General features: G+C 41.7%; 1 protein-coding gene across 12 annotated transcripts in view; it reads left to right on the forward strand.

The window, feature by feature from the left end:
• Positions 1-16,417, forward strand: part of ERC1 (ELKS/RAB6-interacting/CAST family member 1) — a 290,009-nt gene extending 273,592 nt beyond the window's left edge. For all 12 annotated transcript variants that reach the window (XM_050325542.1, XM_050325550.1, XM_050325546.1 and 9 more), the window contains one exon: positions 9,666-16,417. In XM_050325542.1, coding sequence (XP_050181499.1) covers positions 9,666-9,803 — 138 coding nt within the window. In that variant the 3' untranslated portion in view covers positions 9,804-16,417. The remainder of the gene's footprint in view (positions 1-9,665) is intronic.
• Positions 16,418-17,455: the final 1,038 nt, after the last annotated feature.

The raw sequence follows: 17,455 nt of genomic DNA on the forward strand, positions 1-17,455 counted from the left end.
TTTTTCTGTCCTTTCACATAATTGCCTTAATCCTGCCTTGCTGTCACCACAGTTGTTTAAAGTTACTTCTCCAGTTGGGATTCCCATGCATACAACTGCAACAGCAAATAAAATGTAGCTGTCTCTTCTGCTTTCCCATACTCACTTGGATTGTATTTAAGGAACTTCAGTTGAAAAACACAAATTGATGATATATTTCAATTTACAAAGCAGGTTTTTCATTTAGGTCATGGAGCTTTTCTGTTTCTTACTGCAGAATTTCCTTTGTGCTTAAAGTATTCCCATGGGGGGTGGGAATCAGTTCTCCAGATTCGCAGAAGCCCATCACAGAATACCCATTTTGCATCTTTGGAATTTTAATGAGTTTTGTAAATGACTTCAAATCCGGTGCATTAAATTCAGGCCTGTCCCTTCTAATATGATCTTCTGTAGATAATGCTTCACAAGTCTCAGTGGGAAAAAATTAATCCTCTTGAATGTTAAGAAGTGCTAACATGATTAGGGAGGATACATTTAACTGAGCACCAATAATATTTAAGAAGGATGCCAATGTATCCACTTCTCACCAATGAGACTATTTAGTATGGTTTGGTTGTTTGGGGGTTTTCTATAAATAGGTGAGAATTCATTTTCAGACTGCTGCTTTTGGAGCTGTGATTTCCCACTGCAGCAACTTCTATTGACAAAGGTTGGTCTTGTTGTGTTTCATCACTGCCAATATGGTCTGTAGGTCTCTCATACCTGCTGGGGAGGCTCAGGTACAAATAGCAGGAGTTTTCTGTGGCTTCTTTTAGTAGGTACAACTAGTATGTGAAGTTAGATGCAAGCTCGTCCCTCTTCCAGCAATCCGCAGTGACCCGCAGAAATTAATGTACAAATACTTGTTGGAAAAGTATCTGCCAGCATCAACACCATATGCCACATAAATAACTTTGTGAAGTCTCAAAGTTTGACTGATACCTGGTACCTCTTATGTAAAATAGTATCTTTAAGCTACCATTAAGGTCAGTGATAGTTCTGAGTGACTTCAACTGATTGTAGTCAAAATGTGGGGCCAAGATGCTATATCATTCTTTGTTGGTATTTTATCAAAGACATTTTGTAAGGCTGACTTACTGTGGTAAAATTTTGGTCCCTTTGTAATGAAGGCCTGAGACCAGTACTTAGGAGTATATGGTGTCTCAAACCCTAATCTAAAATAGTATAATAGTCCAATTTGTGGACAATAAAGAACCTGAAGTGCTCAGAACCATGCCGTTAGGTTATTCCTATGGTGGAAAATATCCCTTTGAGTCAGTTCTGACCCAGTGTCCCCAAATAAATTAGCCAGTACTGCTTCTGAAACTGTCCTCCTTCAACCAGTTCATGTCCTATTCAACTTTTCATATTAAAAAACTGAAGTTACCACAAGGAAGGAAGAATGTTCCAAGTCTTGACACCAAGAAATAAAAATTCCATTCATTCATTACAAGTAATTGCATTATCCTAGCAATTTCTATTAAATGCAAGATTTTCTTTCACTTTGTCCTAAAGGTATCATTATGGTAATATTCTTGAGCTCTGTAGAACTACTGCTACGTTTCATGTTTCAGATAGCTGCCTCTAAGTCCAGGATTTTATTCCTGTATGAAAGGAAATGACATTAAGAACATAATTATATGGTCCACGTTTTTATTTATAGTTTGGGATTTGCTTTGCTCTTATCTTTACAAAGGAAAAGAATGGAGTAGAAAGGGGAATTTGCTGAAAAATGTCATGTCAGTGTGTCAGAGGTGGTGTAGTGTGCTGTGGTGGAAAGACAGCAGTGTGAGAAAGTAAAAAGAAACAACGAAACAGAGCAACAACATATTAGGAGCAGTCAACAGTGTTAATAGTTTATGGACTATTAGAAATGTTTCTTACTGCTCTAAATCCATCTTTAAAATGTGCAGAACATCATAATACATATTTGCAATAGGTCCTGCAATGGCATTCTGAAAAAAAAAAAAACACACTTATTCCAACAGAAGAGGACCTATGTAATTAAAATAACTTTTTTAACCCAAGGAGTAGGAGGCATTTTTCTCCCTGGCTCCCTGCCATCAGTGGCTCTTTCCAGCCATACCCAGCATGTCCTGACTTCATCCAGGCTTCTGGGTGTCCTGCCAATTTCTGCTGGCCCCTAAACACCATTTTTTTCCCCGCACAATCAGCCTGTCCCTCTTTCCCCAGAGGTGTTTCTGGTACCATTTGTGCTGTGACCTGGACATCGACAGCAGTCTTTCAGACCTGGGCAGGTGCATTTCCGTGAGATGCTCTCTCAGAAGTCACCTGCTGTGGGAGCTTGTCCCACCCCACTACCAACAGTGTTGCACCTGTGGCTGCTTCGCTGTGAGTTACGGAGAGAGACACCTTTGAAAAATCTTTATGATCAGAGAAGAGCCTTTGTAGTGCAGAAAGGTTGTCTTCCCTGTCCCAGCTTCAGCCAAAGCACAGACCTTCTAGAGATTCCTACTTACTAATCCTCTCCCAGGAAATCAAGAATGTCTTTTCTGCTCAGCTGCTCGAAGCAGAGGAAGGAAAAAGGTGATAATGTCACCTCACTGTATCAATCACAACCTGCTGTACAAGCTGAATAGTCGTGGCTTGTTTCCAAGGAGCATAATTTACCTTGCACATAATTCACATTTCACTCTCAGCAAAGTGATGTTAATCTTTTCATATGAAAGGACACCAAAGTGCATGTATGTAGCTGTCAAATTTAATTTTAAAATTGCGTATTCGCTTGCTAACTTTTGAAAATATTGAACACATATTTTGATCCGTTACACAAGCAATATTGTTAGTGGAATAAACTTTACTCTAAATTACAAATAGCAATCTTATAAGGCTCCTGTCTGCTTCTTTGTTCAGATCCCGCTTGTGTTCTTACTTCTGTATCATCTACAAGAAGTTACTCAACTCACTTAAGTTTCTGTAAAGAAATTTCTCTGATATATTTTGCATTTAGTCATTCTTAATTACTCTATTACTTCAGTTTTACCCTGTCTTCCTTCTCTGACTGCTCTTCCATCAGCTTGTTATCTTCCCCACCTGATTTATATCATTTATTTTCAATATGTAATCTTATGGGAATGCATAATGTATTTTAAAGTTAAACAGTCCCCTTCTGGTCTCTGTTAGAAATTAGAAGTAATAATTGCAACAATTTATATCCTTCTTCGCGTGCAAATGTATTTCCTGAGTTTAGTGGAGAAACTAATGTATATAGAAACTCTCTAAAATTTTTACATTTTATAGCATTTTAAACTTTTATATTAAATCTTTTGGGTGAGGATGAGAACTTGGGATCAGTGCCATAGTTCTTAAATACTGGTTAAAGCCACAAACATTATGTGTAAGTTGACCACGTCCATAATGCCGGAACATTATTCATTTTTATTTGTGCATGAAATCGCTAGTTTTAATTAAAATATATACTATCAATCAGTATGTTTGACTATTGCTGACTTGAAAAGAGATATAAATTGAAAAACATTGGTTTCAGGACATGCTCAAGTGTCGTGTATGCGTGTGTGGTGTGCCAGAAAATTACTGTGGCCTCATTTCAAGCAGTTCCTACAAGCAGATGTTGTAGCAACCTGAGCTGTTACCTTGTTTTTTCAAGGGCAGCTCAGCTCTCCTTATGTTTTACCATTGGTAACAAGTTCTGTTACACCGGGCCTTGTTCTGACACCGTGGTCCTTGTGAATGCTTTTTGCAGCTTCTCCTGGTGCTGAGCTACTGCTGTGGATTGTGCTTGGCTTTTTATCTCCTTTCAAGTCAGGAATAGCTAATGATAATGATTGATAGTATATATATTTCATTAAAATTAGTAATTCCATGCACAAATAAAAGTGGCTAAAGTTATGGCATTATGGATATGGCCAACTTATGGAGTACTCGAACTGTACTCCCAGCCTTGTCCTTTCTTCTCTGTTTTGCACCTGGCAGGTGCAAGACCATAAATGCCCACCAGTCCTCTGTCCTAACTCCTTAAAAGCTTTTCCAAAACTCATCAGCTAGGGCATATAAGAGAGGTATTTAAGATTTGTTTTGTAGACAGGTGAATTGTCTTTGTGTTTATGACTAAACAGGCAGAAGTCCCTGTGGGGATGTGGAGCCCCAATTCATCAGCAGAGAAAGTAAGGGGCAAACTACAAGCCCAGTATGAAGGGTGCAGCACAGAGTAATCCTGGCAGTGTCAAGCAATAACAGGAGAATTAACAGGCACTAACATAGTGCACTGCAGTTGAAATGAGGAGAAGTGGCCATCATTTAGGTCGGGAAAGACCTCTAAGATCATCGAGTCCAACCATTAACCCCACGCTGCCAACCCTACCCACTAAACCATGTCCCTAAGTGCCACATCTACACGTCTTTTAAATGTGGTACAAGTAATAGTTGCTATTTGTTCTGCTTAGCCACAAAATACCAATGTTCTGTACACTTATAGCAGCATCAATTTTCAGTGTGTATTGTACAACAGAATTTACATGAACAGCAAATTGTCCTCTGACTGTGAAATGATTGCTGCTGTTGCTGGAGGATGGACATATTGCCTGCAAGTGCCAGATTTGCAGGAAAACTTCTCCAGTGAAATGCAAACTGTAACTTACAGGGATTTATTTTACTCCTTCCCATTTAAATAATCTTGGAATTCCTTCCTGACCAAGGAAATAATAAGATTTCTGCTGTTCACAGAGCTTAGACATGCTCAGAAATGCAGGATAAATCCCATCTGCAGAGCTATTTCAAATATATGGTACAAGAGCCTTCAACAAACTTTTTCAGGGTTTTTTTCTCAAAATTGGTTGCAAAATCTAATCAAATATATTTAAATACATTTAAACATACTTTTAAAGTTTATATTATTTAAAAAGACAAGATTTTAATTTGAAATCTTAGTTTAAGTTTTAAATGCCTTTTTTTTTTAAATATTTGGAAAAAGCTAGCATAAAAACAAAATTTCCAGGTAGAGCAGAAATATTTAAGGGTTTACATTACTTATTTGTTTGTTTGGTTTTGTTTTGTTTTTAAAGCTTGTCAGACTGGATTTCTGTATTCTGAACCCTTTCTTTTGGTCATTTTATAGGTAGATAGTTGACAAATAAAGGTTTATATAAAATTGGTTCTCAGTACTTCAAACGTACATATTTATACTGGTTAGTCCGGGTAGATGCAAAAGCTCTTGACCATTTGCCTGAGGTACAGTGAAGTTTAACTTATTTTGAGACAAAACAAAGGTTAAGATTAAATCAGTTTAATTTCTTATTGATGCTTATTTCTGTTACATTAAGCTCTAAATGTATTTTTCAGACTAACCATTGAGAAACACTTAAGCTTTGGAGAAACGTAATTCCATATCCCAGTATTGTAGCCTAATGGAAGTCCTCCCCTCAACATTGTTTTTGTGCTGCTCTACAAGCATTTCATATTCTGAATTCAGTTTTTCTGTCCTTAGCCTGTGTTTGCCTTTATTCATCAGTGTTTCTTTGGAATTGTTAACAAGAGGAAAATCACACTGGGGAGTAAACCATCTCCATATAAATAAATTTTAAAGGATCTTAGCTTAATGTTGCCTTGTTTACGTTGTGGAATAAGCAAAGGCCACAAAAGTTCGGTGGAGCAGCACCACAATTCATCTCGTGTGCATATAAAACCATAGCATCCTATTTCTTAACTATGAAGTTATCTTCTCTCTAAATGTCAGCTAATCTTTAAATAAGTTCTGAAATATCTTGCAACAGAGAAGCTAAATTCATGTTGAATTGTTAGGGATTTTTTTTCACTGATGGAGTTTAACTATAAATGGAAAAGTATTCCTATCATGACTTGCTCTAAACCCAGGAAGGAAGGCAGCAGTGTTGAAAAGTGTCTGAATCTATTGCAGATTATCTGCAAGCTTTCATTCCCCTGAGATGCTGAAGGTCCTTTCTGTTCTTCTGTCCAAAGATAAATACTGTGAAGCACTTCTAGGGTCCTTGCTATCCTTTTCTTTCTGAGCTGTCTATTTTTACTTGCCTTCAACTAGACAGACATCTCTGGCCTTGCCTTCTCTTTTCTGGTCATTTCTGTGAGACAAGTGTATGAATCTCCTCATATCCTCTGCTGAAAATGCCCACAAAAAAGGACTGCTGGCACTCCTTTATTTTAATAGAAAAATGGTGTGGGGAAGAGAACACTGTTTTTGGTTGCATTCACAAGACGAAAATCTAGGAAACCAGGAGCAGACCCAACTAATACCTTTAGAGAAACTTCCCTAAAATTTGGACTGCCAAACATGCAGGTGAATCAAGTTACACCACTGAGAACTGGATGTTCCCCACTAAGGCCCTTGCCTGAATGAGGGCTGACGTGTGCTGCTCACAGCTGTTTCTGAGAGGAATGACGTAAATGGAGGTGACATATAGGATCTAGAAATGCTGCCACCAGCCATATAGTCAATTAAGATGTCTTTGTTGAGGGAGAAATCACATTATTAAACCTAGATGTTCTGAAGCTAGCAAACTCAACTCAAGGCTATCATTGCTGCTTTTTTCCAGGACGTTTCATCACAGACATCTGCCAGCCAGCTGTGTAGACTTTCTGTCTGTGCTAATTTGCAAAGTATTGTTGCTGGCCTTCAGCATTCAGAGCCATCTCCTTTTGGGCTCTTGATGGTCAGAAACTCATTTCTTGGAAGTATTTTCTTCCCCTGTTTAAGTCGGTTACTTTTGTTTGATTGAATTTGATTTATTAGCTTTGGCATGGGCTTATTTTGTTGGGCTTATCTTGATTTTATAAGGCATCTTATAAATACAAAACTGCTGACCAGTACAGCAAGAAACTGAGATTTCACTGACATTGCAGTACTGCCCTGCTGAGGACAACATCCTGCACGATTCTTCCTCGTTCACCAACCTCCTTTCAATTTTGTAGCTTAATCTCTTAGAGGTGCTTTTATATTTGATTAATTTAGTTGCTTTGTCCTTTCCTGGCACTTCACCTGGAGGATTTGGCTGAAAGGCCAGGAAGGAGGGATACTGGCTGGGCAGGTGGTGATGATGCAGGACCTCTGCTTTCCCTGCTAACACTGCCCTCTCCTGGTTCTCCTCCTGCGGACCAAGAGCTCAGGACCCTTGCAGGGGCCAGATAAGAAAAGGAGAATTACACTGTAGGCTGCTTCTCCTATTGCTTCCTTTCTCCCAACCTCCATGGCCTCCCACCCTTCTGATGATGGCGCTGTGAAATCTTTGCCCTGGCCCAGGAAGTCACAAGGCAGCCATGTCTCAGAGTTGAAGGTTCAAACCATTCCCATGAATGCACCAGCAGTGAGGTGGTTTGCAGGCTGCTGTAGCTGGGGCTGCCTGGATTGCTGGGATTTCACTAGGCTGAGCAACCTGAAACTCAGAGGTAGTCCCTGAATCCCATTCTCCTGGCTTTTAATGTCCAACGCTGCTCCTAACTGGCTCTTCTGACTCTTTCAATCCTGCTTGCTGACTGCACCTCTCCTAGGCTTATCCATCCATTGCAAATTTCTGACTAATAACTCTGCCAGGCTGTTGGAACCAGGCTAATCACCTATCCACAGCGTGCCATTTCTGAACCATTACGGGTTACTGCCGAGTTCCCCCCCTTCTCCCCCGGGAGCCCTTACAGAGCCCGGAGTGCTCCCCTCCCTCTCGTTTTCCCCACTTCCCCGGCTCATGTCACTCCGCAGAGCGGGATCAGGTTGCTCTTGCATTGTGATTCTTGGCAGGAGCCCCTCTCGCGTTCATGTGGCTGCGCTGGGAGTTCGGCAGCCAGTAGGAACAAAGCACATAAGAACACATTAAACTAACATTCAGCACGCAAAGCCCAAATAATTTACTATATGCTACCCTGCCTAGTAAAGGGAACAGTGTAGCAGGCTCACCCTTTTAATTTCCTTTCTCGCACTTTTGTCTACAGAAGTCTCTACCATAACTTCCTTAAAAAGCGTTTATGTTTATTCTGTAGTCGTTCTTGGGCTGTTTGTTTTTATGCAGTATTTCTCGCAGAAACAATCTGCTGTGCTTTGCTTGATACCATCACTAAACAGAGACGTACTGTTGTATCTGATTAGAATTTTAATTGTAGAAATCTGACCTTTGCCACTGCATTGTGCTCTTACAGTGGTAAAATGATCCCTGTTGAGCTGCTGCCTGATAGTTCTCTCCTTTTGAAACCTACAATGAGCAGTGTAACAGAAGTGCAAAATATAGATCAAGAAATGTGTATACCGATGAACAATTATCCTTTCAGGCATGAAAAATGCCAGTTTGACATTCTTTCCGTGTCATATATTAACATAGTAGGGTTCCAATACAAATATTAGTCAGTTAGGAATAAGAAATGTGGTAGAACTGACAGATAAAGGAAAAAAAAATTAAAAGAAGCTTCAAATAAGGTAGTTGCTTACAGCTGCTCAAAATGACAAAGAGCTTTGGATGCAGAAGCTTGGAATAAACTTCAGAATCCACCTAAGTGTATGTACCTTGTAATATATATGCTTATGTTCATAGGGAATATGCTTAGAAGAAAATCATATGACTGAAAAAATAAAGGATTTTTGATATATAGTAACGAAAGGGCTGTCTGCTTGAAAGCTTATCCAATCTATATATCCTTATCATCTGATCTAGTACGAGGTGCTGTTTCTCCTTGTTTTGTTAGATCTTTAGGCCACTGTGAGTACAGTAATCCATAAAATGCTTGCACAAATTACAGCATTACTTGGGATTTTACACAGTTCACAGGCCAGCATGGACTTTATCAATTGCTGGGCAGATAAACAGGTTGCTGAAGGCAGATGTTTCCTGCTCTTCATTAAGTCTTTGTGGGCCCCTAATTCTGGCAATGGCATCAGGCTCAGAGCTAAAAGCTGTGTTTGCATATACTCCAGTATGTTGTGTGACGTGGTTTGTAACACCACTTGTTGGGAAAACTGTTTATAAACTGTGGGCAGAGTGAATAATATAAAGTTTAAAATTTCGTGTCCTGTTATGAGCCAAACGATCTGAAAACGAATGATCCAACAGGAAATGCAGAGTTAGTAAACAAAAATTGTGTATGTTCCACTGCAATTGTGTGTAGTCATCTTATAACTGAGTTAGGACAGTCTCTGAAAATTAGCAATTCCACAGAAAAAACAGAATTCTGGTTAACTCTGAGTATATTCTATATAATTATGTAACATTCCCATTGATTTTTTTCTAAGAAATTTTTGTAGAAAATCCTTAAGCAATGACCTATGAAACATCCTGTTGTTCACGAATAGAGGTCAAATTATTTAAAGTAATATACTAACAAACTGCTGTGTCACTTCTGGAATATGGTTGCTTTTAGAAAAACATTCACAGAGGAAGTTTTTCTCATATTTATCATAGAACAGTGTGTTCAGGAGTAATTAAGCCGGTTAGTTTTCCCATGTGGACGTGGCCTCAACTGGGAAGGTCACAAACCTGGTCCCATAGAATGAAAAAGGGAAGATGGCAATCCTGGAAGCGCCCAGCATGTTACACCTCCACCGGCTCCCTTTCTAAAAGTGATGTTCTATCTTAGAGCTGAGCCTGCTGGACAGGTTTGTGATACAGTGGCCACACTGAATAGCAGGGAATAACCACAGCTCTGTGTGTTTCTTGCAGCTTCATGATGAGCTGGAAAAGGGGGAGAAGGAGAGCGCGGAGCTGCAGGAGTTTGCCAATGCCATCCTACAGCAGATAGCGGATCACTGCCCTGACATCCTGGAGCAAGTCGTCAACACGCTCGAGGAGTCGTCATGACCTCGGCCACCAGCCCCACTGGAGCAGCACACCAGTGGCCAAGCCCAGTCAGTCCAAGGAGCCGTAAGAGCGGAGAGCAACGTGAAAGACAGAAAGCGGAACTGAAACTTCTGGTGCACCTTTTACAAAGAAAACAAAAGCAAAAAGAAAAAGAAAAAAAAAAACTCGAAAAAACTACATGCTCTCTAGGTTCTTCCAGCCCGTGATTAATCAGTCATTTCTGCATTCATCTTCTCGCTGCCTTTCTGCTTTTGAATCCGATTCCCCATTGACTTTGTTGGTGGTGACTTTGGGATAAAGCTGAGCAGAGCTCTTCCAAGTCTACTGAGCAAAGCAGAGGGGATCCACTGGACACAAGCAGCTCTAGTTCTCCATGAGGTTGCAGAAGGGTAGCCCTTGCCTTTCATTCTTATGTTGCTTTTTTTCATTCTTCCTTTTTTTTTGTTTTATTTTCATAAAAGCTGAAAGCCTGAATTTCATAGTGCTAAAAACCAAACCTGAGCATGCTCTGATTATGGCTCATGACTGGCCAGCACCAGGTAGCTAGCTCGGGTCTCACTGCCTGTCTCAGTGTTCCTTATGTTCTTAAATAACAGAGAGAGGAAAGGAAAGTTTCCCTACTTGTTCCTGTTAGTCACTTCATCTAGCAGCTGGGAAACAAGGTAGGCATAGTGGTACTTTCTGTTTACTTAACTTGGATTTTTATTGTTCACTGGTCTGACTCTGACGTGCCAGGTGGGGCATTTGTTAAGGTAACTGTTTTCATCTGTTGATTTTTGGGGGGGATTTAGATGATGTTTTCTCATCATAGGTCTGTATCTCCTAAGTTCTTATTTTATAGAGAGCTCTCTCCCTTCAAGCAGGTGTGGTCAACAGATCAGCTCCCAGCTTCAACTTGTATAGTTTGTCCACTGCCAATTTTTCAGGTCATAACTTTGTGAACATTAGCTGTCATCAGAATAGTCTTAGGTTTTGTAAATGAGCAAATTGCCTCATTCAGCTTAAAAGTATAATTTTAAAGCTAAGTTAGGTAAATCAGTAACATAGTTCTTACTATAATTATAATTTAATTTATTTTGGTTTAGCTTAGGTTGACAAGGAATGAGTTTGAGTTCAGAGCAATAACCCATTCTTATGAAGAGGATCATCTCTGCTGGAGTTGGCACCCAGCTGAGTACATAGGTGTAAAATCACAGCTTTACTTAAACCAGTGCAATTCTTATATGTATATGAGAGGCCTTAGTCTTATTCCCACCCATCTTTGACACTCAATAAGCCCCTGCTGATAGGTAATATGACCTGAAATACCAGGTCAGTTTGTCATTGTGGTAGCAAGTCAGAATCCTATTTTGTGAGTAGGACTTGTTCATTCTTGGACTATGCATTAATGGGGAGACGTGTTTTTTCCTGGCTACCAGTGGTTATGTGTGTCTGGGGGCATCTGCAGGACAGAACCCTTTAACACGTCCCCATGTGCTCCTTAAAGGAGTTGTTCCCCTTTGCCTGTCTCATGTTACTTAAGAGAACAAGGGGAGGGTGAAAGGAGACCAAATATCAACACAGCGGTGGAAGAAATCTTGGGTTTCTAGTCACTAGCTAATTATGAACCCTCTCAGTAAACCTCCCATTCAGAGCCTGCAGTTTAATTCCATATGACTTACTACATTTTGAGCTTAATCACTAAACTGTTACGCTAAGGAAAATGTTCCAGGCCCTTTCAGGAAGACTACAATTCTTATGTCTTTCAAATGCACAGCACAGCTCCCCTGTAGGTCTTTCACACTTTATCTTTAGAAGTGACCGATAGCTTCCAATAGAAAGGAGATCAGCAAAAGTTTGAGTAAGGGGAGATGTACCCTGTATTTTTTTCAAAACAAGGACTGAAAATTGGGCAAAACTGAAACTCTATATACCTGTAGACTCTATTGAAAAATAACTGATTTAAAAGAAATCATATCCCAATTGATTCTACTGTAATGATTCAGCAGAAGGAACTGGATCCATAGCCGTGGTGTATACTAGGAAGAAATATGTAAGTCTCCAAAGAAGGAGTGATTGATTCACACCTCTTCCATATTTTGAACTGCCAGTGCTTTGCAAATCAGCCTGTGTCTGAAGCTTTTTATTTTTTTGTTGTGGCTGAGGAGAGTAATGGGAACCTGGAAGTGTGGACAGGGGGGAACACCGGAAGGCGTGCAGACAATGACTGTACGTACCGCTGAGCTGTGCCTCATCCCAGATCCACCCCTTTGGTCCCATTCTTTGAGTCAGCACGTTTCGGGTAGGAGCTGTTGTTTTGAAATCTTTCCTCTTGCTTTTTCTTCATCACCCCTAATTACTCACTCAAGGAATTTAATGCCGCCTGTAAAAGCATCAGAGCCATCAGCCAAACATCATCGGGCCACCGCCACCCCTCCTGACTATCTCATTAACTTATATGGTCAAATCTCCAGCTGCCCTGGTTCCCTGCTGTAAAACAATCCTTCCTCTGTGAGAAGCTGTGGAATTTCTCTTATCGATGGTTCAAATGACTCCTGCTTGTAAACCTCTTACTGAGATGTTCCTTGATAACGTTCCTGCTGCAGGCAGGGACAGGGGGAGGGGATGGGAATGAGGGGCGGTCACTTCAGGCTGTTATTTCAATTCCCTTGCTTTACTGCAGTGCCCACACATCACAGGGAAGTGCTGGTTCTTCTGCATCTCTAACTCAAGTTTGTGGCTGCGTTTCTATAGCTCAGAGTGCCCCAGTCAAAGGCACGGTGCTGTCAGGGCAGTGTGGGCAGGATCCGTGTGTCGGCAGCCAGGTAAAGCTCACTGTTTACACATCTCCAGGCCTCTTCCCGGAGAGGATTTGTGAAGCCTGGCTGGTTTTCATGCTGGCCATTTGGTCCTTTATCTCCCAGCCACACACCTGCTGTTCCTCCCATCTGGATTGTTGGGCCTTTGTGATTTTTCTCGTTAACTGCTGTTATCTTCTAGATCTTCTGGGCTTCCCATCTTAAACATTGATCTTAGACCTCTACAAAGTGCTTTCAGGGAGAGAGCAGATCTCATTTAGGAACAGACTTGATCCGACTTGATCTCCACTGAACCATTTCAGGTAATCTCTCTGATCCTGTGTCGACAGAGATCTTGAGGTGAATAGCTTGAGGAACTCTGGGATTTGGGAGGTGCTGCTGGCCACGATTTAATGCTGAACGTGGCCACTGCAAGCTTTTTCCTTTCACTCGTATGGAGTGCTGCACCGTTGGCCTTAGGGCAACAAAGGGATTTTATTATCATAACCCATCGTGGGATTGCGTGTCAGGCACGTGGCAGAATGGCCACGTGTGTGCATACACTGCAGTGCTCATCCAGTTGCCTAACCCACCACTGCTCTTCTAAGGCCTAATACCCAAGTGTCAGCAGCCAGGCAGATGCAGACAGTTTTCCAACACAGCAGTCCTGCAGTGCAGCAGCTCTGGGAAATCAGGGACCCTTCCCAGGGGCCCTTGGGAAACTTGCTTTTTCTTCTCCTGTTGAATGAAGTTCCGTTTTCTATGGGAGCTGAGAAAGTTTTAATTGCTTTACTATTACTTTTATTCCTTCCAATCTGTCATTTGTAGAGAAACTGAGAGATGTAAGGACACAAGGAGCTGTCTGTAGAAAAATTAAATAGGTCATTTTAGCAGGGTTTGGGCTAAAAAATAACTGAAGCCTGAAGCCCACAGTAAAGTGTAAAAGCTGACACCACTACCATGCTTGTTCATGATATCCATAAGCCCAAGTCCATATTTGCCTCTGAATCCAGCCTCATGTAAAACACTAAAAGGACATTACAACACTAGAATTGCAGGGTGAGGACATGAGCACTGCTTGCAATTGGAAGAAGAATTGCCTGGCGTGCTCCCAGACGAAGCTCTAAGCTTCTAGTATTCTCTCTCATTTTGACTGCCTTTAACCAGCTTTCCCTCCATAAAATGCCAAACCCTCTTTGGAGTATCCAGTTTTTGCCAAGTCCTGGGGACAGAAGGTAGAAGGCCGACGTGATGCACGAAGCTGCGTGTGCCATTTCTGGTTGCACTGCATTTCTGGCTGGAATATCCCTTCTCTAGCAAATCTTCTGGTACTTTGGGGCTCTCAGGAATTTGCACAAGGGAGCATAAATGTCATAAATCTTGTAGGCATAACCTTGGCTTTTTGAACCAAAGGGGCATCTCTTTTCATTTGCCCTGTAATTCCCACCCATTCTGCTGCTAGTGCTCAATTTGTTGGGAGATTTCTACATCTGATAAAGGTTGACAGGGTTGAGTCCCCACTCCTGTACTAATTGCCAATCGTTGCCACTGAAGGGGTCTTCGCAAAGGACCAGAGTCACGCACTGATACCATTTTAAAGCAGAAGTTTCACTACGTAAGTAACACAAATACCCCTCAAGTGACTCCAGTGAAATGCAAAAGGGAAATAGTACAATCAAGGCATCTGATTTTTAAAGGAAGCCTCCACTCATCTCGACGTCGGCACTGGAAGAGGGAACCGGAGAGGACGCGGAAGGCTGCGGATAACCAACACTGCCCCAGCGAAGCCGGCAGGGTGGGAGGGTCGGGCACGGGGCATCGCGCCTGGCAAGGCCAACTCTGCTGACCCCTCTCATCAGCGTGGTGAGGAAAAGGAGAGGGTCAGGGGGGGTTTTTAGACAAAATAATGTTTTTAATTGTTTTTTCCACATGAATGGAAGGAACCTTACGCAACAGCAGATCCTTCTGAACAAAATGGCTGCGTCCGCTGACTATTTTTAAAAAAGAAAAAAGAAAAAAAAAGAAAAAGGAAAAACTGTTTCAAAAGTTTTTAGTGTCAAAGCATAAACACAGAAATCCTGACTTTTTTCCAGTGTGTGTGGTGAGTGCTGTAACCCTGTCATCAGTATCTCTCCTGGCTTTTTCAGGGGTGTTTTCTTCCTGTTTTGTTTTCTGCTTGTCGATATTGTCTGTGTGGTCCTAAGGCTGGGGCAGTTACCAACAATGTGTGTCTGTTGTCGGATTGAAAAAAAAAAAAAAAAAAAGATAGTAGTAGAACTGAAAAAGATGTGTTTTAAACAAATATATAAAAATAAATTTCATTAAAAGGAATTCAAGTAAAGAAGCAACAAAGCCATGACTCCTCCTCTCAGGATTGTACGGAAAAGGATTTTGTGGGCTTATAATTATAACCAGTTGCCTTTCACAGGCTTTTGGGGTCCAAGGCTTCTTGGCCTCTTAGGAAATGTTACAACCCCTGTATAAATTCCTGCTTTCCCAGGTCTGTACTGTACACGTGTAAGACAGAAATGGGCAGAATGAAACAGTATTTTGGAAATCAATCTTTTCTGGTAACAGTTACCAACACCAGGTGTCCCTTAAGATAAGAACTGCTGATGTAAATGGGCCAAATGCTTTGGCCAAGTTTTCCTTTTTCTCCGTTGCACCCACTGATACCAGGGACACGAGCAAGTGCAGATCAGCTGGGGCAGGTAGTTCTGGGTAGATCGATTATCAAAGTTGTATTTCTCTGTGTCCAGTGTTGGTCACGTACCTGCAGCAGGTTATGGGGCAGGAAGGGACCTTCTGCTCTGGCTGCATCAAAGACTTGTGTTGCTTAAAAGGAGGTTAAGTGAGCTTAAACTGACATGTAACGTAAACAAAAAAGTCACTTTAACTATGAGACTGGGTAAAGAATTTCATTAAGTGAATGTATTTTTAATATCAAACTTACCATGTGCTGTTTTTGCACTTTTAGTTTAGATCTTGAAAATCAAGTCAATTGGTTTTGCTTTTAAGTAGATATCCATGCTTTAGGTTCCTGGTGCTTTGGTGGGTTTTTTTTTGTTCAAAATGTTCTTTTTTTCATTTGGAAGCTGGCAAAAGATGGATGTACTCAAAACCAAATTTGAAGCCAGATTTTATGAGTAGACGTTGTTCCTTTGATCTGTCCCATCTTCCCAGCTCTCCATGGACAAGGCCAAGCCCTCCCTGCCTGCCCAGGGTGGCTGTGTTTGGCCCCTACTTACACACACGTTACAGTATATCTGGGGAGGCTTTAGTGTAAGATGCCTTCATTTGTTCAGATGCTGAAGGAGGATGAATCCAACGGGACCATGACCAGGGGAATAATTTCTGTGCTAGCCCAACATGCTGCTCCAAGCCCACTAAAAGAGTAAATTACCGTTTCCTTCCAGGTCAGTAAATGAGGAGAGCCGCACACCGGGTTCACAGATCGTCTGTGGAGTTAAAAAAAAAATTCTGTGGGATGCTCCATCCACTCCACAGACATGGATCCCTCATTTGCTTTGGAAGAGACGTGTTGCACTTTAGTGGAGGGGGAGACAGGCTTTGGGAATGGGATCTAGGATACTTGAATTCCTTTTTGAAATAACAGCAGCGGGAGACATTGATGTCCGTGATGCAAGTGCGCACGCTGCCTTCAACTTGTATGTGTTTTATTGCTGGAGTCATGTTACTGACAGGATAATGAAATTGCAAAGAAAATGTGTTATATTCAACTTTGCCTTGATAATATAAACACTTTGTTCATTTTTTTTTTCTTCTTTTTTTATTCACAGACTAAGTTCATCAGGAAATTATAAAATTATTTAAAAACTCTGTGCCGTGTCTTCATTTCGGTGTGTCTTGCTCGGTGTCCTCTCCTGCGTGCCCAGGATGGGAGGGCAGGTAGGAGGGCTGGGTGGCTGAGTGGCTGTTCCCTGAGACCAGGCTTGAGGTCCCATTTGAGGCCAGTGGAACAGCCCTGCTGGGGGTTTTGGCTGCACCATGTTCCTGGTAATACTCGCGGACACAGCTGGGGCTGTCTGCAAGGTGAAGGTGAGGGACTGTCAATCATAGGAGCATCCTGGATATCCCAGGACCTCACAGATCAGGTAAGTGGAGGTAAAACAACTGCATTTACAGTCAGCTGTTCCCTTTGTCTCTCTCCTGCATGTTTTCCAAGTCAGTGTGACCTAAACATGGCTAACGAGTGACTGAATTCCAGATGTGCATCCAGTGTTGAGTCAATGTTGGGATCACATCTTACAGAGTAATGTGCCTGGAAAGCCTTGCTGTGTAAAGGCCAGCAAGACTGTCCTACTGAGCACGTTCCCAGTGAAACCTGGACACGGGTCCTGTCCCTCAGGAGCAAAGGAGAGTCACAGCTTCATGAGCCGTGTGCTCCCTGCAAGGCTGAAGGAAATGGGCCCTACCCAGCGTCCAGTCTCCAGATGCATTTTGAGGACATGGGAAATTGCCTGAATAATGTCACTATAAAAATCTCATTTTTCCTGGCGTTTTTAACTGTTCTAAAGAGAATAGCATTGCAACACTGGGTCCCACTGGTAGAACAATGTCCATGCTAAACACACTCCACCAGATTCTCCGCAGCTATCCTGAAGCCCTGACAGAGCAGACCTCCCCAAGTTGGGACACTTTCTAACCAATTTCTCTCAAAACCTCTCAGTTTCTTTCTCCTTTTGTCTGTCTGTGCAGCCAGTTTTTCTCTGCACTTTCTTGCTGGCCTTGTCCCTCCTGCATTCTCTAGATTTGTCCTTTCAGGGGGCTCTTAAGATCCTGACTCGTTGTTTCAGTGCGAGTGGCTACATGTGAAACAGGAATGGGCGTCCTGATTTCAGCGCCTGGACGTTC

The sequence above is a fragment of the Myiozetetes cayanensis genome, unplaced genomic scaffold (assembly GCF_022539395.1).
Source record: "Myiozetetes cayanensis isolate MyiCay16 unplaced genomic scaffold, myiCay2020 scf3, whole genome shotgun sequence".
In the NCBI taxonomy this organism is placed as follows: Eukaryota; Metazoa; Chordata; class Aves; order Passeriformes; family Tyrannidae; genus Myiozetetes; species Myiozetetes cayanensis.